Raw genomic sequence first — 22,631 nt, 5'->3', positions numbered from 1 at the left:
GGGCATGTAGACCTCAGCAAAGTGCTCTCCCTGTTTTGGCCAGGCCTCTCATCTGCATTGTGCCACTCGCCCTCAGTTCTTGTTGATGTTCTGTTTCAGCACCTGCAATGTCTGGACTGGGTTTCAGTTCTCTGCTTTGGGCGTGGCTCTGGCATGTCTGATGGACCAGTGTTCAAAAAGGTTCAAGCTTCATAAGCTGCTCAAAGAGCAAGTTGGCTCTCAGTACTCAGAGCCTTGCACCTTCGTTTCCTTTTACTGGGACTTGGGCAATTTGCAGCAAGGGGCATGAAGTTATGAGAGAGTGCAGGGAACAATGGTTGTGTACAGCCAGGCAATAGCAAGTTCTTTCTTTATGTGTTAGCTCCCATGCTTGTCTTTTTTCTTCCTTCAAGGTGCCAAACCCTTAAAAAAATCAGTATCAGTTTTCTCAGGGCTTCTGGTGTATCTGTCTGTCACCTGAGAGCTCAGGAGAGAATTGCTCACTTGAAAGGGTAAGATGTGGCTTTTCAGCTCTGCTCTAGCAAGTATTTAATCATACATAGCTCCTGCCCCACTCTGTTAGCTGAAACACTCCCATGCCATCTCTCTCCCAAGTGTCGAGAGATCAGGTTCCTGCAGGCAAAGAAGTGAGCAGGACTTTTCAGGACAATCTACCAGGAATGCTGTAGTTTGTGTGCCTCAGTAACACATTACATTAGGATGTATAATTTCCTCATTTTAGTTCAGTCTCATCATCTTAAGATCTTGTTAATTTGAAAAACAGCTGTTGAAAACCATCAATTGGATGAGAAACAAATGACCATTTTTCTTGGTGACAGGAAACAACTGGAAAGACAAATGCGGATTAGCTGTCTCCTTGGTTTTATATGTCATTTCTGCCTTTCCTTGTCTGCTCTCTCAAACTCTCTTGTCAACAGTAAGGGGAATCCAATATTATAAAACTGAATGTAAATCTGCAGTGGAAAGCAAGAAGAATGTTTAGTGAAAACACTGAGATAATTATTTCAGCTTTACCACATGGGATCCTGTTTTCTGTGTGTCCATCTGGTTCCACAGCAACTGGAGGTTCTGACCAATTTTTCCAAGCCAAACTGAAATTCCACAGTTCCTTCTGGTTTTGTGGAAAATAGCAGCTGACTAGAGGAGGAAAAACCCCTTTTGATGGGAAGACAGATTATTCATCCCTGGGCTGGGCTGTGGGGCCAGTGGCTGGTCACCCCACGGGTAACTGCACAGCATTACCCATCTAGATACCTAAATATAGTATGGGGACATGCATTATGAGGAGCTATAGGAGGAAAAGGAGAGGGGGGGAGGTACTGGGGACTCTCTGGGGCTGTGGGAGGATACAGTGAGCTGCAAGACATAATCCCATGCTGTCCAGAGATGGAAGGATAGGGTCACCAGTAAGCACTCTTCTGTTCTGACACTCCTATTCTGGTTCCTACTCCTCCAATGAAATGACAATCGGAGAGGGAAAACTGAGTCACCAAGCTGTTACCACTAATCAGAAGTCAAGTCTTTCTGTGTTGGGAATGACTTTTTAGGCCTTCTTTGCTAATAAAGGAAAAGCTATACAGATTGCTTTATTTATTTTCACAAGTGACCTGCGAACATGAACTTCACACTGGTTTAACAAAATGCCAGAGCTGCCAGTCAGAACTTGTCATTAACTACCTTCCACTGTTAAAGATTAACTTGCCTTAAGACCAGGGTTTTTTATAAATTATGAAACAATGTTTCACCTAAGAAAAGAAGGAGCACAGGCTAATATGATTGTTTATATATCTGAAGACAGTGGAACTTGCCTATGTATTGCAAAGAACAGAACAGTCTCCTCTATGACTCAATGATTAAACGTTTCTTGAAGTTAAAATTACAATCATATTACACACTGAGCAGACAGTGTGTTAAAGAGTAATCTTACCTCTGACCATAAACACCTGGGTGTAACTTGGCCGCTTCTCTGGCTGTGCTGTTAAACTGTGCTTTCTACTACACAGCCATCAATTTGATTGAATGCTGGAGAAGAGTTTAAGGAGCCTGAAAAGATGTAAATAGCTAAGGAATCATCTCTGTTCCACCTGCCTCCAGAATATTCTGCTCTTTTTATGTGGGATGTCACAAGTGCAAGCAGGTGCCTTCAGACAACTTTTATCACTGGCTTGGTGATAAAAAAAGCTGCTGTTGTAACTTGTCAAAAAAGCGAACATCATAGAGGAGAAATGTAGCATGTCCTGTTCTGAATAAAAACTGAGAGATAGGCATCAAAGATGCTATTAATTCCACCCAGCCTTATCTGTCTGAAAGGCAGCTACTCTAGGCTAGTTGGGTAGCCTTCTCCTGCAAAGAGATGTTTTCTATGGAGGCTGAAGACACTGGTTTGCTCCAGCATAGTCTTTGAGTGAGATGAGATGAGTAATGTTATGGAAAAGTTCTTCCTTTTCATATATCGAGACAGGAAGCTAAAGCAGTCAGATGACTATCTCCCTCAAATGTCTACCATACCACCCCACTTTAGGCTTACATTTTCTTAGGGATGAAAATGGTGATGGTGCTCCCCATGATGAGACTTGCAGATTAGTGAAACATCACATTCAATCCTTTACTTTGATTTCCTGGTGGGATCAAAGCCAGTGGGTTTCTCACAGCAATAGCAGCAGCACGGTGGTACTGCTGCTGTCTACAGCAAGTCAGGTGGGCAAGGTTCATGCTGGGGCACTGCATTGTTATAAAAATATACACAGCAAAAAGAAACATCTTACTAAATCATGGGAGAGGTGTGTAAAACAGACAAATATGTGAGAACTGGAGAACAGCAGGACAAACCAATACTGAGACCAGGTTCTCAGATATTCCCAGCCATGCACTCAGTATGGCCAAGAACTTGGTAGTGTGTTCTGGGCCTGTTTCCAGAACTAAATGTAAAAGAAATACCTGTAGAGGATATGACTGTGACTCTATAAATTTTGTCTGATTTTGTGAGGAGTTTGCATGGCCACAAATTTTGATGCCTCTGGAGTTTGCATCTGGCAATAAACGCCAGATGTATGAAAAGCACATGATTTGTATCAGCAGAGCAAAGGTTGTGCTCCATGACATGGTGGTTGAATCTATTCTTGAACAGGACAGGGCTGATGTGTGAAGGATGTAATTCATAGCTTCAGACAAAGTGAACACTGATGAAATGGTAATTTTTATGCTATAAAGACTGATCAGGGTGATTATCAGGTGAAATAATTTATTCAGACATTGGCACTTCAGAGTGATTTGGTGTCAAAGTACTGTTGTGATATGAAAGGGACAAGGCTACAACAGCCAAAGAAGAGCAGGACAAGAGGCAGGAAAATGCATCTTCTGCACAGTGCAGAAAAGCAAGTAGCTAATGAAAGCTTGTATCTTGCAGATGGAGAGAAGAGAAGCTTGCTCTTTGGAGAGAAAAGAGGCAAAGTACAAACATTGTATGCTGGAGGGATAATAGAATATCAACCTGCAGCTTTCACACCTCAGAAATGTAGAATGCCTTCAACAGATGAAGCAGAAAATAGTGCCATCAACATAAAACTCTTTATTGCCATACTATTAAAAAAAATCCCCCAAACCATCTGGAGAATAAAGTAGTAAATTATTTTGTATAATTTTCTCTTATGGGAAAAATGCGATTTTGTTCTAGTATTTGAAAATAAAATTTAAGCTGACATGTTAATTTATTAAAATACATGAAAAGTGTTTTTGAAAACTAGTCCTGTTGCCTATTCCATAGAGCGGTGTACATACAAACAATTTCTGAGATCTCTGGAATGGTAGTTACTGTCTTTCACTGAATGTAAGAAAGTTTAATGATGCTAACAGTGAAACCAGCTATTACTCTTCATTTCCCTGATAACTTTTTTAGCAACAGGGTCAAACTCCCACTGTTTCAGTCCATGAAAGAAATAGAATAATCCTGGAAATGAAAAAGAAAAGCATTATGTTATGGATACAAGAAATAGCTTCATTCTGACAAATCCCCTTCATACACACAGGAGAGCATCTCTTCATTTCTGTCTTTTGCAGGATGCAGCAACAATGACATTCATCATAGTTTCAGAACTTATGATCTTTAGAACTAAACTGATTTTACATAAAGGCTTATTTCATTTACCTTTCTGTTGAAAAACAGCATCAACTCTCTGACCAATTCCTGGAAATTCATCGACTGTCAGTCTAGGATAACCCTTCTCCATGGACTGGCTGCTTTCATCAAACCTAAATCATATGAAGGGAGACATGCAATTTTCCAGAGTTTAGACTTCAATTCTGCACAGAATTTAGCATCTTTTAAAATATGCCCACCCATCTCCAATTTAGTTGGTTTCTCTGGGGTTGCAAGAGAAAGTTGTGTTATTTACTTCCACACATGGCTGCAGGATGCTGGCCACTGTGTTTTCCAGGATGTTGTTTCTTGTTTGCTGAGAAAGGTAAGCACTTCCAAAGAAGCATCTTAAGTGAGAAAAATGGGAGGAAGACTCACATTTTTGACTCCAGGGATGAGATGTCCCTCCTCTGATGATAACAGTGTGACAGTGCATGGAAACTGGACAGATTAATTCTTGCCATAGCACATACTTATAGCGTGAATTTTGACTCTTCCTCTCAGACTTTGATAAGATATTGTACATAGTCCTCTACTAGCTGACAAATTTAGATGGTGGCAAGGAATCTGGCTTATTTCTAATACATCAAATTCTTCCCATGTGAGCCAGGACAATTTTTATGAGATAGGACTAAATTCAGGGGACTTGAAAGGAGAACCTGAACTGTTCTTCCAGATTTGAGGAACCCTCTCAGGGGAAAAAAAACCCAAAACAAACCAAGCAAACAAAGCCTTTGTTTCACTTCTCCTTGGATACAAGAAATATTTTTCACAGGCATCTGAGGCTGAGAGAATGAGTTACTAGGTAAGAAATGCGTGTTGTGGTTTACTTCCATGCTGTTGTCTTGTGACCAAGGCAGTAAAAGAACAATGCAAGATATTGTAAACACTCTACCCAAATTAATCAAAACCAAAAAACAGGAAACCACAGGAATCTCAAAATCCAGATGACACTGTATGTATCACTGAAGAACCCCACAGTTAGTCACAATAAAGTCTGTGTGGACCATGCTTGCCCTGGCTCTGTCCTCTGGTTGTCTGAGGACCTTTGCAGCCACTGTGCTTGCACACAGAAGGAATCTTTCAGCTTCCCAAAGCTGGCTTCTTTCTTCCCCTGCCTGCTCTTTGGGTATCAAGACTCACTCATGCCAGTTTGGGAATAGGGTTTGGAGGGAACCTACAGTTACCTGAAAGGTCTGCTTTCTCTTTTATCACAGGTTCACTTTAATTTTTATTCAGATTTTATTGGAGTTATTAATAGGAAAACATTTGTCAATTCTTCTTACCTCCAGTACTTGTGACCTATGAAAAAGTCTGTTTTCCCTGTATTTTTATTATAAACAGCTGCATCAACTCTCTTGACACCTTTAGGGAAGCCCAGTGTGTTGATATTCTTTGGATAACCAAGCAACACCTGATATCCACTGATAACCCAGAATTTGTTGCCTGATAAGACAAATTAAAATATTTAGTTTTGCCAGACATTTTCAGACAGTAAATTACAAAATGCATTCCTTAATTGTAGGTTGTAGGAAAATAGATGAAATATTATGAGTTTTTATTTTTACCTATTTGAAAAATGTATTTTATGCAGACATCCCTTCTGCCCACATCATTAAATTATGAAAAAAAATTAGAGAAAATCTCATACTTCACCTTTGAAAAGCAGGATCTGATCTTTTGAGTTCTCGTATGCAGCTTCAATACCAGGAGGCAGATTTGGCCAGAAGGCAGAAATTAATTCACGTTCAGCCTCTGAGTTATCAGGATATACCCGCCATAAGTGCCTGATTTAAATATGAAACAGGTTTGCAGTACATAACAAACCACAGAAACTTCTGTGTGTGCAAAAGAATGTGAGCAACATTGTGACTTACAAGCTCTTTCTTGTCAGTGGAGCTACCTGGCTTGATGTGTCAGAAAGGAAATAAGTCCCCGGACTGGGAAGTGTCTGGTTTTTTTTATTCTATCTTCATGCTGGCATTTCATTGATACTGATTGATAAATGATCAGTTATAAGCAGTTGAATATTTCAAGTTGTCCCTGTACTGTATAGTGAGAGGTTTATAGGAGCCCAGGTAGAACTTACTGTAACCTCTTCAGCAGATGAATTCCCCAGATGATTTTGGGCTTGCAGAGGGGATTGAAGGAGAGATTGGTTCAACTGTATGGTCAAATGTACTTATTTCCTAGTTTGTTAGTTACTTAGATTAGTAAAATTAGGTCACAACTGAGTGCAACCATCTATGTGTGCATTTGGGAATAAGGTCTCATTGGGACTGAGTTTTTTTCTGGAAAAATATGAAGCCATTTTTTTTCAGGGGATCCTGTAAAATATTAATACAACTAATATCTGCTAAAACTTTCATTTCCATGAATTGAAATACTTTTTTCTCATTGTAAATGCTGTAAACATGTGAACCACAAAAGTATTCAGTCTTTGTATAAATCAAGAAAAATTAAACCACATGCAGACAAATGTCACATCAGTATTTACCTGCCCTTTAGAAAAATGATTTCTTGTCGGAGTGTAGTTACAGCATCAAAAGATATCTGGGAGCCACAGATTTCAGGCGAGGTAGGGGTGGTTGGCCTTTCATCTGGGGCATTTGGTGGGGATCCTGAGGGAGAAATTTTGGAAAGATTACACCTAATTGTAGAAATATTAAGGTTTCCACACCTTGCTTTTTAAAAATATTATGTGAATATGATTAAGTTTATAGTGAAACATTGTGAAAGAGATTATTTCTCCTCTGCTTACCTTTTTTTTTAAAGCCATGGATTTTACTCACCATAAATTGATTGAATGCCACTTATATCATCTGGAGAGAGGGGAAATTCACTGGGGCTGATGTAGGCATAATTGGGGAACATGAGAGCTCTCTGATCATTAGAATGGGAGAGACCCAGGGCATGGCCAAACTCATGAGCAGCAACAAGGAACAAGTTGAACCCTTATGAAATGGATAGAGAGAAGAGATCAGTCAAATTTTACTCTGTGAATGGCTGATATGATCACAGCATCAGGCTATTGCTCAGACACAGTTTTCATACAGTATATTGACCTTCACTAGGAATGCATCTAGGTGAACATATTTTTTGCATAAGACAAGATTGTGGTCTTCCCTCAGTAGAAGGGGTAGGCTTTTGACCCTCTTGCTTTCTGTTAGCTACTGAAAGTGTGCGTGTGTCATGAGCAGATATCTGGGGATGAGTGTGGGTGCAGCTCTTTGGAATGTCCTGGCAGGGTTTCCTGGCTGAGGAAGAACAGATTGGATAGTGAGTCAGATCAAACTAACAGCTCTCCAGGGCAAGGCACGAGGACACACTCTGTGCTCACCGCAGGTATCAAAGTGTCACTCTGTGTGTCACTCTCCCTCCTACAAACCTGAGAAGGAAAGGTGAGATCATGAATGGACAAGGAAAAATAAAATAGCAGCAGAATGCTTTACCCTTTTACCATTGGGACTTTAAAGCATACAGTTTCTTAAGAGATTTATGAAACAAAATAAATTTTTAAAATATTATGCTTCTGCATGCTTATTCCCAGTCAAATATGTTAACCAAATAAAGAAATAAAAATGAAATTTCCTTCAACATGCGTCCCTCCAAGTAAGATGCCTTTCTGAATTAGGGAAGAATGATCATCTGTCCTGCAGACCAAGATCCAGAAATGTCAACAGATTTAATGAAGAGCACAAGTCTGTGGCAGAGGAGAGGACTGGTCATGGATTGCCCAAGAAAGGCTGGCTGAAGCCAAGATATTCATTTCTCAAGAACCCAAACAAAATAAAATCTCATTTTTTCCACACATATTTCCAGTCAGTCCTCCCCTCTCACAAGTCTTCTGAGTGCTCCAAGTTCTGCAATGTCTGGCTGCTGGAGCTGGGCTGCTGAGGAACAGCAGAAAACATGTGGTTGACCCATTCAGTCCCAGTGTGGGGAGAACATCACATTTTATCATGTGACATGTCCAGCACTCATCCCTCTCTTTTTTTCCCACTTTAATAAACCCACAGTCTCCTCCTTGTGCAGTGGTTTTACAGCACTTTGTTCATTAGTGCCTTGCTCTTCCTGACCTCAGTTCTCTTGTTGCAGCTTTCCACCCCAAAAAGTGGATGAGAAAAGGGTCTAAAGTAGCAGAGGGTAATGTGCCAGAGGCAGTAGGTGCTGTACAGCCAGCCTGGAGGCTGAGCACAGCAGACATCCCCAGACAGATTGAGCCTGGGCACTCAGTGTTCCCCTCTCTGCTGCCTATTGTTGAACCTACCCTGGAATTTTTAGTCAGCTCTTCATTATCCCTGGAGGATGTATTGATTTTTAGGTAGTGGGGATGTCCTCTGAGGGCTCCTGCAAAGCACAGGCTACAGTAGTGCCAGGCCTGGTGTGCACCAGAGGGGAAAAGAGAAAGCTTTTATCAAGGCTTGTGAAATTCTGGGCCACCACCAGTCCCCAGGTAACAGTGCTGTGTCTGTGGCATTGCTACCTGAAAAGGATTGTCCTGTTGGTATTTTTACCAACAGGACTAATTAGGGACTAATTAAGGACTAGAGTAGATCAAGGTGTTTATGTCTGTGTCACTGTAAGTATCCCTGTTAGTGAACAGCCTGCAATATCTGTGGAGAGCCTGGTTCAAGCGTGGCTTAAAGAAAGAGGCCATGAAGATATACAGCTGATGGGAAAGTAAAAGGCAGCTGTAAAGCAGCAGTGCCCAGGCTTGATTTTGTAAATAACTAGGCTCTCAGACACCTTTTCTATAAACATCAGGATTCTCAGACTGTCTTCCCATAACAGGCAAAACATTCTGTCCTTGGGCTCTCTGGGAACAGATAGCTGCTCTGGGAACAGATATGAAGGTTTTGAGAACTTTTCATATCACAGTGAGAACGCTGGTCCTGTTTTCAATAAACAAACGACAAGTATTGTAAAACAAAAGGAGGGGTTAGAGTTTTCTCCGTAACCTATCGTGAGCTCGAGTTTTGCAATATGCATGAAGTTAATTAACACTATTATAAAGGGTGACTGATTTGATCAATAAATCGCAGTCGATGCTGATCAACAACAAGATGGGTTGGCTCCCTTTGCTTTCAACAAATATCCTCAAACTGCTCTTATAGTTAGTACAGTGTTTCATCTCAGTCTCTTCCTTCACTTAAATAAAATCAGAATGAAATTTATTCATCTGCATAACACTTTATAAACCACTTTTGAACCTACCAGCTGAGCCTGTGGTCCAGTCTTCATCCTCGTCAAAGTGCACATCACCGCCTAAACCATTGCCAGGTGGAAAGGCGTGAGCCAGAACTCCAAGGGGGCCATCAAAATAGCGAGGGCAATGTCCATGAACTAAATAACATGAAGTTGATACAACACTAAGCTTAGATAATGACTATTGAAAAATATATTAATTAATTTTAGCATTGAGTGCAGTATTCATTTTACCTTTGGTCCCAAAAGCAATCATCATATCTGCTATTCCCCTATGAATGCGAGTGAAAATCAGCGGGGTGACAGCACTCCACACTTTAAATGCCTTCTCAACTGCTTTATCCACATCCTCCTTGCTCATATCTGGTGTGTAGTTCACAATTCTACAGTTATGAGAATTCAAGCATAATATTTAGTATTTGCAGAAAAAGGAAAATCCCTAACATGGTTAAGAAGATGAACGTAAAATAAAGAAACAATGTAACCTGTAAACAAATAGTTCCCAAGATTCATCTTGGGCTGAGCGAGTTTGATATGTAAATACAGAGTGTGTTTGAGTATGTGATAACTGTCCAACATGGCTTTTTCATAATAGTTGTGTACACATTATTGATTTTTTCTTAAAATGGGCCTTAGCCAGGAGGTTGCCCCTTGAGCATGAGGAAAGTTGTCTCCTCAGATTTCTGTGACTACTCCACTGTTGTCTCAGCAAATTTTAAAGATATAAAGATATAAATTTTGTCCAGGGTGCAATTGATGTTTCTGTTTGGCTTACAGAATATTTGTCAGGAGTGATACATGACAGGCAAAATACTATGGTTGAATCAGTAAATGTAAAATACCCAGCTTGATTTTCAGAAATTCTTCTCAGAAGCATGCCCAGCTAACAGCTGAGGAGAGAGAAACTTTTTTGTATTCCCAACAGGAAACAATTGCTATAGAAGTTATATTTAAGTATAACAAATTTGGATACCCACAAATCTAAAATTTAAACTCAAAAAGTAATTATACTACCTGTATGTCAGTTTGGTTTTTTTCCATCCAGGCAGGGTGAAGCCATAGAGACCCACATCAGGAACCCCACACCTGGGTTTCTTCATCATTTCCAATGTCTCATTATCCAGTTTTCCCGTCACTTTCAAACCAAAAAATTGTTGCATTTTCTGGAGTTTTTCAGCTGCAGATTCAGCATTTGTTTTCCATCCAAGTTGATTTGGATCTGGCTCAACAGCATAGAATTTATTCAAGTAGTTCTAGTGAAAAAAAAAAGCGACATGTTTCCCATTTTGATCTGTTTCTTGAACAAATAAACACCTTCAGACTGATATTATTTGTGTAGGTTGCTGGCAAAACTTTCCTGTGATTTTGGAGCGCAACAGATGTTTTCATGACGATCATAGCTAAACAGAAACAGACAACATTTTCCTGACTCTTATTAACTTGACATTTCCAGTTTGTACAGATTTATCCTACTTTAATATAAAGTTCGAGCAGCAGAGCTCTATGCAATAGCATTGTCTCAGAAATGCAGCAAGTCTAAAAATAGAGGGCTCATTAGATCCCAGATATGGACAACGCAGTTACCTGCACAAGCTTTGCATCTTCTTCATTGTCTTTCTCTGGGTGGAAGGGAAGAGCGCTAGAAACAGCTGTGCATATCACAAGCCAAAGTGAAAGAGCCTTCATTTTTACTCTCATCCCTGTCCTGGCAGGAGAGCTGTCTGCTTTCTGCTCCATGCGCCTCCTTTCTCGTGTCCCAGTTTGTATGGTTATGGGGTGCTCTGGAGAGTCAGCTGTAGACTGACTCAGAGCTCATCATGCTCTGATTCCCCCCACACAAGTTATAACACTGTGCAGACTAACACAATAAAACTTAATTGAGCCCATCCGACTTCACAGTCATCTGAAGTCAGTTGGGATTTGAATCTGTCTAAGCAGATTTGGCAACCCTTTCAAAACTGGCACTCAATTTCAGGTATTTTACACTGACTTTGACAAACCTGAGCAATTTCATGCCAGATTAAGTGGTGGGCAAATGCAAAACCTTTTAAGTTGTCCCAACACACCTCTGTGAATTGGGACCACCAAATGTCAGGGTACTCTACATTCTCCACCTAGAAAATGGGAATTGTGCATGAGGTATGAATCCCATAAAAAAGAAAACAGAACAGACTTTGGGAGAAATGACTGTAAGCAGAATATTTTCTTTTCAAATTGATTTATGATGGAAAATGCCAATTCCTTACCCACCTCTTTCTGGCAATTTTTTTAAAACAGTGTGTTCCTTTTAAATTATTCTGGTGGAATCCAAAATATGCATAAATGAACCTTATAAATTGAGCCTAACGAATGTGAATACTCTTATATTTCTCTCTCTCTCTATCTATCTATCTATCTATCTATCTATCTATCTATCTATCTATCTATCTATCTATCTATCTATCTTTCTGCCATTTCATCACTAAAGGTTTTTTTCAGTTTAACCACATTAGCCACAGGGCATATGATTATTTCCTGTCTTAAGTAATTCAGAATAGGGGAAGTTTCAAGAGTCACACAAGCTGTGACAAATTATGGGATTTCACCTAGTTCCAGCCAAGCACCTTCCTCTTCCACTGGCAGCAAAGGGAGATGAAGGTGTGTAGCACCCCCGAGGAGCTCTCACAGCACATACTCAGCTTTTACAAAACTGTTGAAAGAAATGACTTCACGTTGGACTGTGGCTTTTTCAGGAAACCCATGCTTCTGGTTTTTGGCTTTTTTGCTGTCCCTTCCAGCCAAATTTTCTCCAGCTGGAGGCATTAATGGTGAATTTTTTCATCCCGATATCCTCGTTGTTAGACTTGTTGTTAAAGGCGTTTCTCAGATGCTTAAAAAAAACCAAAACAACAAACTCTTCTCTTGATTATTATAATTGCACTGTATGGGCCCCATTCAGTTCTGTCTTTATTTTACCATATTGATTAGATTTTTTGTTGATATAATGCAGATTTAGACAGCTACATAACAGACACCCATGTTGTGAACAATTAGGAATGTTGAGTCCCTGCTGTTGTAGTGTTAAGGTCATGACCATGCTGCAGCACTATTTCTGGTTCCTTGGACGCTCTGTGTAACATTGTCAGTACTACTGATGTGATAGACAGTCAGCTTTCTCAGTTAAAACAGGGGTCACATTGCTGCTGCCTTCTCAGAGGAGAAAAGAAGTCATGGGGTAGTTCAATATCTACCAACTCTAATAAATGTCAAAGATAAGCATTAGGAAACCGTAAGCAGAAGCTACTTTATACAGCTTCTTCTTTTCCCAGACCCCAAGGCCAGCTACAGACGTGCTTGTGAAACATCACTTGTGAACATTTTCCGGTCTCTCTCCCTTGGGCAGTGGGAACTGGCTGCTGAGTTGTGTAGATGGCCACGTTGCAAAACCCTGGTAGTGTTTTCTGTGATGTGTATCTCCATCATTTGTCACTCAAATGTCTTCTGAGCAAACACAAATGTTAGCTGAAACTAAAAATATAGTCTAAATTAGAGATTTCAACTTCTCTAGATTGAATGAAGCCACCGTAGATAACCCTATTTTAAGTTAGTTGGTTGAATCGCTCTCCAGAGATAAGTATTTCTCTGTTTTCTGTAGAAGAAAGCTTAATTAATAAATGCATAAAGTTAGATGAGCTGATCTTAACCTAGCTGCTCTTATTGTCTCTATCCTTCACTGCTACATGGCAGACAGCTCTGGGGATCTGATAGCCAGCCACAGTGGGAAGCAAGAAAAACACTTTTCCCAGTTCATATCAAATCTGCCCATTGTTCTTGATTTTCCTATAAAATTAAATTCATGTCAACTGAAACATGTTTTCCAAAAATGTATTCTAGTGCCATGGGAAAATATGTTTGGTGCAAAAGCCCTGAACAGCATTTGTCTTTTGTGACATATGCATGAACGTAATCCGACTGTAGCACCTCTAGCTTTGAAATGTTTGAGACAAACAAATATATCAATTTAAAAATGTAAGACAGATCTCTAAAAAGAAAGCCACACTGGTGGCTGCGATCCAGAACCTAGAGGAGACCTGTGGCTTGTAGACTGGTAGTTGGAAACCAGCTGGAAACCTTCAGGCACCTTAATGGCCACTGCTCCTCAGGCTTAATCCTTCCACAGAGCCAATGAAATTGAATTTTCACTCAGCCTGGGTGAAATACATGAAGGCAAAGGCAAATGGTCCATGTACTGTCTTTGACTCTTGATGGACTTCTAACAGACTGCAGCGTGTGAGGGCAGGACCCAACCATGCCAACACAGGTCCCTAGGGACTGTGTGGTCTCTGTGGGCCTTTGGGAAGTGATGGGCTCACAGGAGTCCTGTTCCATACCTGCATGGGTTACTAGGAGACCTTACAGAACTGCAAATGTACTAAACACATTTAGGGAATTGAATTCCTGGCTGGGCAAATCTATCTTTCTGATGATATGGGCAACAATTACACACACCACCTGTAGCAAGGCCCTGGGGAGGGGTACAGTACTTTAACATAGTACAGTAATTAGCAAATAGAGGTAAACTTATTAAAAGGCAAAAAGAAAATGACAGGCAATTTTATGGACAAAACACCCTAATTTTTCTAATTCCTGAAAGCTTGCTTTGTGCCTGAAGGAAGACAAGAGCAGCTGGCAGCAGATGTGCCCTCCTCCTCATGGTGTGGCAGGTGTGGAGCAATTGCTGCACTCCACAGCAGAGGAAATGGGCTCTCACACAAGCACGGGGCAGATTTCTCATGAAGGAATCACTTCATGTAGAGCTCTCATCTTCCTGTTCATGGGAAATTCACAAAGTGAATTTCAAAACTGCATCTGGCAACTAAAATTTGGACAGGATGCGAAAAGGCACGGACTAAAAATATTGCATTAGAAACTTCATCCTATTTTTAACTTCTTCATATTCCATGGTCTGTAAATTACCCTTTATCTCTCTTTCCTCTAAAACATGATCACCACCTTACCCCTCATGTCCCATTTAACTTTTTCACTGCCCCATGACTGCTCACCACTATTTTTTTCTAGAGAGGACTAGCATTCTGCTCTAAATCTGAGAAGCTCTTTTGACATCACCTCAAGATCCTGTGCTTTTACTTAATATGTGCAGGGAAAATATGCCTCCAGTTTTTATTTTTTGAATATAAATTGTTCTAGTAAGAAATATTATCTTTGCTTGTAAATCTTGTGGTATATTTGTCGACCATTTCTGCTAAAAAAAGCAGAACACAACACAAAGAATTTAGATTAATATACTTTTAAAACCCTTTTTTTATTTAATTGTAATTCAGTAGCACTGGCTTACACAAGAAAATATGATTCAATACCATTGCTGGTGAGGTTTGATATTAAAGAACCAGTATCTATAACACCATGTGAGAACTGGATTCACATAAATTAACTTCTTAATTAAAGCTTTTGATTTGCTGCAATTTTTTTATTATTTTGCAATATTTCCTTAGGTTTTATAAAGTATATGATCAAATTAATTTTCAATTATACAGTTACTTATCTTTGAATAGTATTGAGACTGATCTATACTGAATTTAATAAAAATAAGAACTACTAACTCGGTTATGTATTTATGAAGGATAAAATTTAATACCCTTTTAATACAGACAGATAAGTATTATGACACTACACATTATTTCCTCAAAATATAGTAACTTTTATTACTCTAACCTTCAACCTTCCTCTGTAGCCCGTTGAATTATGCAGATATAACATCTAATAAATTTTGTTCTGTTCATATGGCTTCTAATGATATCAGCTGAGCTATAAAAGGCTGAGGAGAATGTGAATTCAAACACCATTTTAATTGAGGGTTTTTGCAGAAAATGTAGTTAAGCTGGAAATCAAGCGGTCCTTTTTATGATTCTTTCTATCAGAGGTATTTTTGGCCAAGAATTTTAATCTTTTAGGCAAACTTCTTGATTCTCTAAACCGCTGGAATGACGTGGGATTTAGTAAGTACTGGAGTAGTAAGAGAGTAGAAAGAGCCTTGATTACAGAAGTTTATCTGTTCATTACATGACGAACAGGTGATATATGTTCATTATATGATGGCTACCTTTGAGAGCAAGTGACGTGTTTCTTATCTCAGAGGTCATTTCTAATCTAAATTTGTGCATTTCTGGACTTGAAACCAGTTCCTAAACCCCAAAATATGAGAATATTCCTTCTCCCCTAACCCCCTGCCCTCTTCCCATAGTCGTAAAGATGAACACCCTGGAGAGTAGTCTAAGAGGGGAAGTAGGGGAAAGAGGAACAGAAAGTGGAAGTAGATCTGTACACTGATGATAATGAGCCCCAACTAATTAACCATCAGATTTTCATCAGGGTTTGTGAGGAGTGGGGGGTTCAGAGACAAGTGTGTCCTCCTTTCTCTGTCTTTGTGAAAAAACCTGACATTTCCTGCCAGAATACATTTTTTAGTGTTTGAAAGTTAGACTTGCATCTTGAGCATCAGGGCAAAAACAACATCAGGAACAAAACTATATGAGAAACATAATTTATTAGGAAACTTGACTGTAACAGGAGAAGTTGTGATAAATTATATAAATTTATTTTACTTAAAATAAATAATTATTAAGAGTATACTGCCATAGAATTTGAACAGAAATCCTTTCTGACCTGAGAATCATGAAATGCTGAGAAATGCCGCAGATAAAAACATACAATGTGCACATAGAAAAACATTGCAATTAACAATTAAACCAGCTGGTGCTCTTCATTTTTCGAACAATCCGTTTGGCATGAGGATCAAACTGGAACTGGGTTGTTCCATGGAAGAAATACACATAGCCTAGAAGTAAAATTTAATCCAATTATATTTCATTTGAAAAAAAAAAAAACCGACTATAGACAGTACATGTATACCAGATATTTTTCATTTTCTCTTCATTAAGGTTATAGCAGCTTTTTGAAAAAAAATATTCTACTTGTAGAAGCCCAAATATTCACATAAGCACAGCTTAAAGGTAAGTTTCACTCACCATCTTTCCGGAAAGCAGCATCAACCCTGCCAATGTTTCCAAAGTCAGAGACTATTTTCCTGGGATACCCATGATCCATGGATTTTTTATTTTCATCGTATCTTAGAAGAAGAAATGTCATTAGAATTTATGAGGAAGCAGACATTATTTTGAAAATTAAAAGCAAATTCTTACATGCAACTCTACTGTTACTAAGAAGTCTCATAGAGATTAACTTAAGTAGCTTTTGATTCTTCTTATCAAGTTTCTCTTGGAGATTTCACTAAGATTTGAAAATTCTGTCTATGGTAAAGTTTGTCACAATGTTTCCAGGGACCCTGGGAAGCACAGCTCAGAAATTTATTTTTGTATTTCTGGACTAGGAGAGCCCTGGCCATGACTTGCACATAAAATGAATTTCTATTTCAAGGATATCCAGTTCAAGATAAAAACAGAACATAAAATTTCGGAGAAGACAGTAGCACAGTCCTGAACCATAGTTGAATTAGTGTCCCTGATGGACTTGAAAAAATTGCTCTCTGAAATTTGTCATGAGCTTCAATTAGAAACATAAGCAACTTTAAAATTGGAGAATACTTGTAATTACTTCATAGAGGAATTTATTTACAGCACTTTGCACTGATTATTCATTTTGTTTGAAAAGTGAATTAAAAGTGGATGCTATCACAGCATAGCACAAAAAAAGCAGAACTGTTGTGGAGGAAAAGTGAGCAATCTATTAGAAATTGACTCTTTTTTAATTGGGTAGCTTTTCATTCAGGTGAAAGTACTTATAATCCTGCTACAGGAGTCTAATGTTTTGGAAAAAAAATCCTGATGAAAGGGTGATATTTTCTAGGAAATTCCTAATTTTTTTTTTAAATCCAAAGAAACACAACTAAATTTCTGGAATATGCCTGGTTTAAACATCGATCCACTCCAGCTATATAGCAATACATCAGTCCCCAGAGAAATGAAAGCACGTCTTCTGGTAAATGAACATGAGATCTTACCTCCAGTATCTGTCAGCTACAAAGAAGTATGTTTTCCCTGTGGCTTCATCGTTGTAAGCTGCATTAACCCTTTTGACAGTCTTTGGGAGCCCAAAGCGATAGATTGGTTTGGGGTAGCCAGGTAGAACATCATATCCCCTGATGACCCAATATTTATCCTCTGAAAAATAGGAGCAAGTTTCATTTGCTTTTGCTATTTATAAAAGCGGTTACTCGTGCTTTAGATGTCTGGAAAACAATATGTCTAGATCTCAGTATTTTTCCTTTCAGTTTACTACTTTAGAAAATGTTTCTAATTCTTACACTGGGACTACGTAATGAAGACAGTGGAAATGGCTTTTGTTTTTATGAGTAAAACATTACAATCATGAGGTGTGTTGGATAGAGCTTTCCCCAGAATGAAAAAAAAATGAATATAAGGTGTTTTTCTGGAAAACACCTTGGGGAGGGCTGAAGGTTGATGAGTTAAACCACTGACCTTGGATTGGGATATTGAATTTGGTAAATTCCTGTAATATGCTACTTGATTATAGAGCTGTGTAATGTTTTGAAAACTATGCAATGTGCATCAAATTAAACTATTAAGAAAAGCACATGTCTAATCAAAATGCTCTGGTAATTTTAGATGCAAGGAGCATATGGTAATAAGTAATGTATACGGTAATAGGTCATGCACTAGAGCAATTGCATATTGAATTCATCTGAGATATTTGAAGGGTATTTGAGACCTTGAAAAAGAAGGACTGATTGTTATTTCAGTGAACAATTTTTCTCTCACAGTACAATTTTCCTCCAACATTTTTTTTCTCTTTTCTTTTTCCAAAGTACAACGAATAGTAATACACATATCAGTAACTGTAATATAAAAATGCCTGTATTTATCAAATGAATTCAGTAAAAATCCTTATGCACAAAACGAAATGCTGTTACCTGAAGACAGCCAGACATGAAAAAGGGTAGCTCTTTTCATAACTTTTTTTTTCAGGGCATTAACTATAACAGAGGGGAAATTTTTCTAGAGGATGACTTCTGGAGATCTGTTACAGCAATATGACCCTTTGGTAATTATTTTCAGAATTGTAAGATTATCTGTTCAATTTCCTTAAAAACACTTTAACTTCTGTAACTGTGTAGTTTATAAGAAGCAGGAAGTAAAAGGTCAGAAAAAGTGGAGACCTTCTGATTAAAATACCTTTAAAAATTGTAATTTCATCTGTTTCAACGTTTTCATAAGCAGCTTGAATTCCTGATGGTAACCTTGGCCAGAACAGTGAGATAAAATTGAGCTCTGTCTCTGTCCTTTCGGGATGCTTGCGCAGCATGTATCTGTTTTAAAGAAAATTTAAGTCATAAAATAATTCCACTCCTATCAAAAATTCAAAATAAATATTATAGCTTCTGGAGTACAACAGAGAGGAGATGTAAATACCCCTGTCCACTGAGTGTAAAAGAAATCTGGAGCACGGACATTAGTAATTTTAGCACCTCAATTATGTGCTAAAATTTCAGCAAATTGAATATGAGACCTTCTGCTTCTCTGTAGGGCAATAAGGCTCAGACATCCTTCTCCCTGGTAGTGCTTTCCCTTCTGTCCCTGCTCCTGTACTGAGGATGAGTGTGGGACCCATGGACACACTGCTGACAGATACATGAGTGCTCTTGCTTTGCTGTTTGTTTGAATCAGTTTCAGAGATAAGTGTGCCACAGTGGCGGGCACAGGGATAGAATAGTTGGTAAACAGCATACAAGCTCCTGTCACCTTCCCTTGTCTTGTCAAATAGGGCTCTTCAGATTAATGATCTGAGAAGGATCTTCTAGTGATTCTTCTCTTTGTATTACATTCCAAAAGGACAGTTTTCCCTCAAGGATTTTTTTTTTGAACTACTGAATATTTTAAAAAAACAATGTGTATGCTTATTGTTGTTACCTGCCCTTGAAGAAGAATATTTCTCCACGCAGAGTAGTAATAGCATCAAATGTCAAATTTGGGTCACAAGCTTCTGGAGTCACAGGTCCTGTTGGCTGCACAGCAGCATTAGACCGTCCTGTAGGATGAACACTTATAATTTATTGTGGAGAAATATAAGGAGAGTGTTCAAAAGCTCTCTGAGGACCCAGAAAACATGTTTTATACAGAAGGAAAAAGGATATAATTTCAAAGTAAGAGTCTGTCATTAAATGCAGAATTATAATATTGATAAAACCAGTTGTGTTCCTCTTTTCAAAATGAGATTTTTTCTGAACTGGACTTCAGCTGAAGTTAGCTTCCAGGAATTTTCTCCCTTTTGTTATCCATTTTTCAGAAACTGATAAACTTCCTGTTTTGATGGAATGTTAAATACCTTCATTTTACCATTTTACCAGCCTCCCAAGTAGAAATATTAAATAAATATATTATTTCTTACCATAGATGGCCTGAATTCCATCAATGTCATCCTGAGGAAGACGGAATTCACTGGGGTCAGTGTAGGAGTAAGTTGGATACATCAGTGCTCCAGGATCATTTGAATGAGACAGACCCAGTGAATGGCCAAGCTCATGGGCAAGAACAATGAACAAATTGTAGCCTGTAGGATGAAAACCATATGAAACATAAAATCTGTTTCAATACTCAGCACGACTGACTAAACGGGAAACTAGTATACACTAGAGGTACAAGAGAGACTGTAAGTAATCCTATCATCATAAAAACACAAAAACATTGTTACAGAAGACCTGTACGAGTATGTAAACAATGTCTGGCCTTAATTGTGTTCTCATTGTCATCTCTCTAGTGTCCTTTTGTCTTAAGCATGAGTTGTTTCCCCACACACAAACATTGTTCACATCAAGGATCATGCCCATGATGAGGGATTGTTGGCAGTGATCCAACAGAACAAAGAACTTAAAAACAAACAATGAGATTACAGTTTCGGTGATAATTGGAGCACTCTAGTTAGCACTAAACTTTGAAATGTTAGGTTAAGAAAAAGAAAGAATTTGCCTTCAGAAGTCTACCAACAGATTTCCCTGTATCCAAATTTTAGTTTTCCTCTGAACAAAAAAGTATTTTAAAGTGCTGACCTTAAAATCATTATGAAACGTTACGATGTAAATATTTATATGCCATTATAAATGCCACTATGATCTAAAAATCAATTTTCTGCAAGTTCATGCCTAAAAGTGGCAGTAAAAAACAATGACAAAGGGAAAGCAATTATAAATTAAAAGCTCTGTCTCTTTTTCTCACTTTTCTGCCTGTAGGGAGGCTCATGAAATAGTAAACATCATGTGAGGTAAGACCGTGTGAGTTTAAAACTATACAGATTCAGCTACAAAACTTACCTCTTCCATCTTTTGTCCAAGCTTCTTCCTCATCCATATGCACATCTCCACCAAGACCTTCACCAGGCTGGAATGCATGAGCCAGCTGTCCATTGGGACCATCAAAAGGAGAATTGTCACGGTGGTCTAAATTAAAGAGGGAAAAAATTAGTTAAAGTCCTGAATTACTCCCATAACTTCAGATGGGTATTTAATATGCTGCATTATCACTGTTACCTCTATAAGCAAAAGAGATCATTATATCTGCTACTTTGTCCTCAACCCTTTGGAATGTCAATGGTGTCACGTTGCTCCAGACATTGAGAGCTTTTCTGATGGCTTCATCTACATCAGCTCGTCTCATCTTTGGGGTGTAATTCAAAACCCTTCAAAGAAAACCCAGCACATAATAAATACATTGCTTAGGAAATATTTGAAATTTCAGCACTTTAGCTGAAATACAATTACTTGAGAAAAAAATCAAAAATCTTAGATGTAGTATCTTTTGTGAATGAAAATTAATAAAGACTTTGTTTTAGATACTGTCTTCTAAAGTATCTGTTTTCTTCCAGAAATCACTAAATCACTCCATATGTCCATATATGAAATAATATGATTCCTTCAGACTCCCCCACCCCAAAGCTGATGTGCTAGATTTTTTTGAACCAGATAAGGAAAGGTTACCTGTATGTCAGATTATTTCTTTTCCATTTGGGATTCCCTGGTGTGAACGCATATCGCTGCACATCAGGTACACCACATCTGGGTTTTTTCATCACCTCCAATGTGTCAAGATCAGGTCTTCCAGTCACTTCTAGTCCAAAGAATGACTGCATTTCCCTGAGCTTTGCAGCAAGGGGGTTTTCACCACTACTTCTTAAGTGGGGATGGGGATCCTTTTGAAGGTCATAGAAATTCTGTAGATAACTCTGAATCAGAGTTTAAAAAATTAAAAAAAGAGAGCATTGTGACTTATCAGTACTGCTTTTGGTTACACTTAAATTTACTAAGTAATCTTAAACTATTCCCATATTGACATGCCCTGTGTTTACCAGGACCAACAACAACCTTTTTTCTTCAGTACAGTTTTCCTATAGTTTTCTGAATTGTTTGTTTCATTGATGAAATATATCAAGAAATGTCTTGAAAAGTCTAATATTTACTATTGATAACTAATTCTACATTATTTACTGCTATCAATTACTCTACATTAAAGCTTACAAGGAAGTTTATAACTGGTCTCATGCAAGGAAATTGAGGCTGGCGATGAGACTCCACACAGCTGGGACTCCCACTGAAGCAGCTGAGAGTAAGACTTGGTGAATCATGCCTTTTATTTTTAGCTACAGATAAATTCTGATACTAGAAACTCAGGCCTTCCTACTGAATTTCAAGAATTTTGTCTACAACAAATTATGTTGTGTCTGTGTTAGTTCCCTTTTTCCAAAATATTCTGTAAGAGATCTCTTCAGCCAAAACACGGAAAAACATGCCTGCTTCAAGCAAGTTTCCTTCCTTATATTATTAAGACCAGTCATATCACAAGTTTCAAAGCACATTCTGAAAAGTAAATTGCTGCTGAATTTGACTGTTCCAGCTAGAACTCACACCTCAGTAGTTTTGTTATTACTTTACTGGCAACACCAAAAATGAAGTATATCATATTCAGATGACTTCTGAGTAAATATGTTCCTTGCAATTTGCACACACTTTCGAGGCTGATAGGAAAAACTTTCTCCTAAAACCTCTCCAAAATGGTACATCTTTAGTTTCCACCCATATTCTGTGAATTGCAATTATTGTTATCTCTCAGAATACCTTATGTTTCCCTTAGATATGCACTGAAAAAATACTTACCTCTACAAGCTGTAGGGTTTTTCCTTCATCTTCTGCTTCTGGAGCCACAGGAAATGCGGAGGAGATGGCCACATAAAGCGACAGGAGAATTGCAAAGGTCTTCATCCTCAT

The 22,631-nt window shown here is 38.5% G+C and overlaps 2 protein-coding genes across 2 annotated transcripts; both read right to left on the bottom strand.

Annotated features, from left to right (window-relative positions):
* Window positions 1-3,845: 3,845 nt before the first annotated feature.
* On the bottom strand, window positions 3,846-11,080 carry LOC131096760 (matrix metalloproteinase-27-like). Its single transcript, XM_058045342.1, has 10 exons — window positions 10,928-11,080; window positions 10,358-10,596; window positions 9,578-9,726; window positions 9,353-9,481; window positions 6,928-7,089; window positions 6,633-6,756; window positions 5,792-5,922; window positions 5,422-5,581; window positions 4,145-4,248; window positions 3,846-3,946 (listed from the first exon to the last, which is right to left on the bottom strand). Exons 1-10 carry the CDS (start codon window positions 11,078-11,080, stop codon window positions 3,846-3,848), a joined length of 1,452 nt encoding a protein of 483 aa, XP_057901325.1.
* A 4,997-nt stretch (window positions 11,081-16,077) lies between these two features.
* On the bottom strand, window positions 16,078-22,631 carry LOC131096765 (interstitial collagenase-like). Its single transcript, XM_058045354.1, has 10 exons — window positions 22,521-22,631; window positions 21,348-21,592; window positions 20,901-21,049; window positions 20,685-20,810; window positions 19,766-19,927; window positions 19,288-19,405; window positions 18,553-18,686; window positions 17,361-17,520; window positions 16,369-16,469; window positions 16,078-16,178 (listed from the first exon to the last, which is right to left on the bottom strand). The coding sequence occupies exons 1-10, from the start codon at window positions 22,629-22,631 to the stop codon at window positions 16,078-16,080; spliced, it is 1,407 nt and encodes a 468-aa protein (XP_057901337.1).

The sequence above is a fragment of the Melospiza georgiana genome, chromosome 2 (assembly GCF_028018845.1).
Source record: "Melospiza georgiana isolate bMelGeo1 chromosome 2, bMelGeo1.pri, whole genome shotgun sequence".
In the NCBI taxonomy this organism is placed as follows: Eukaryota; Metazoa; Chordata; class Aves; order Passeriformes; family Passerellidae; genus Melospiza; species Melospiza georgiana.
Note: the sequence above shows the minus strand (reverse complement) of the source record. Positions and strands in the feature narration are given on the sequence as shown.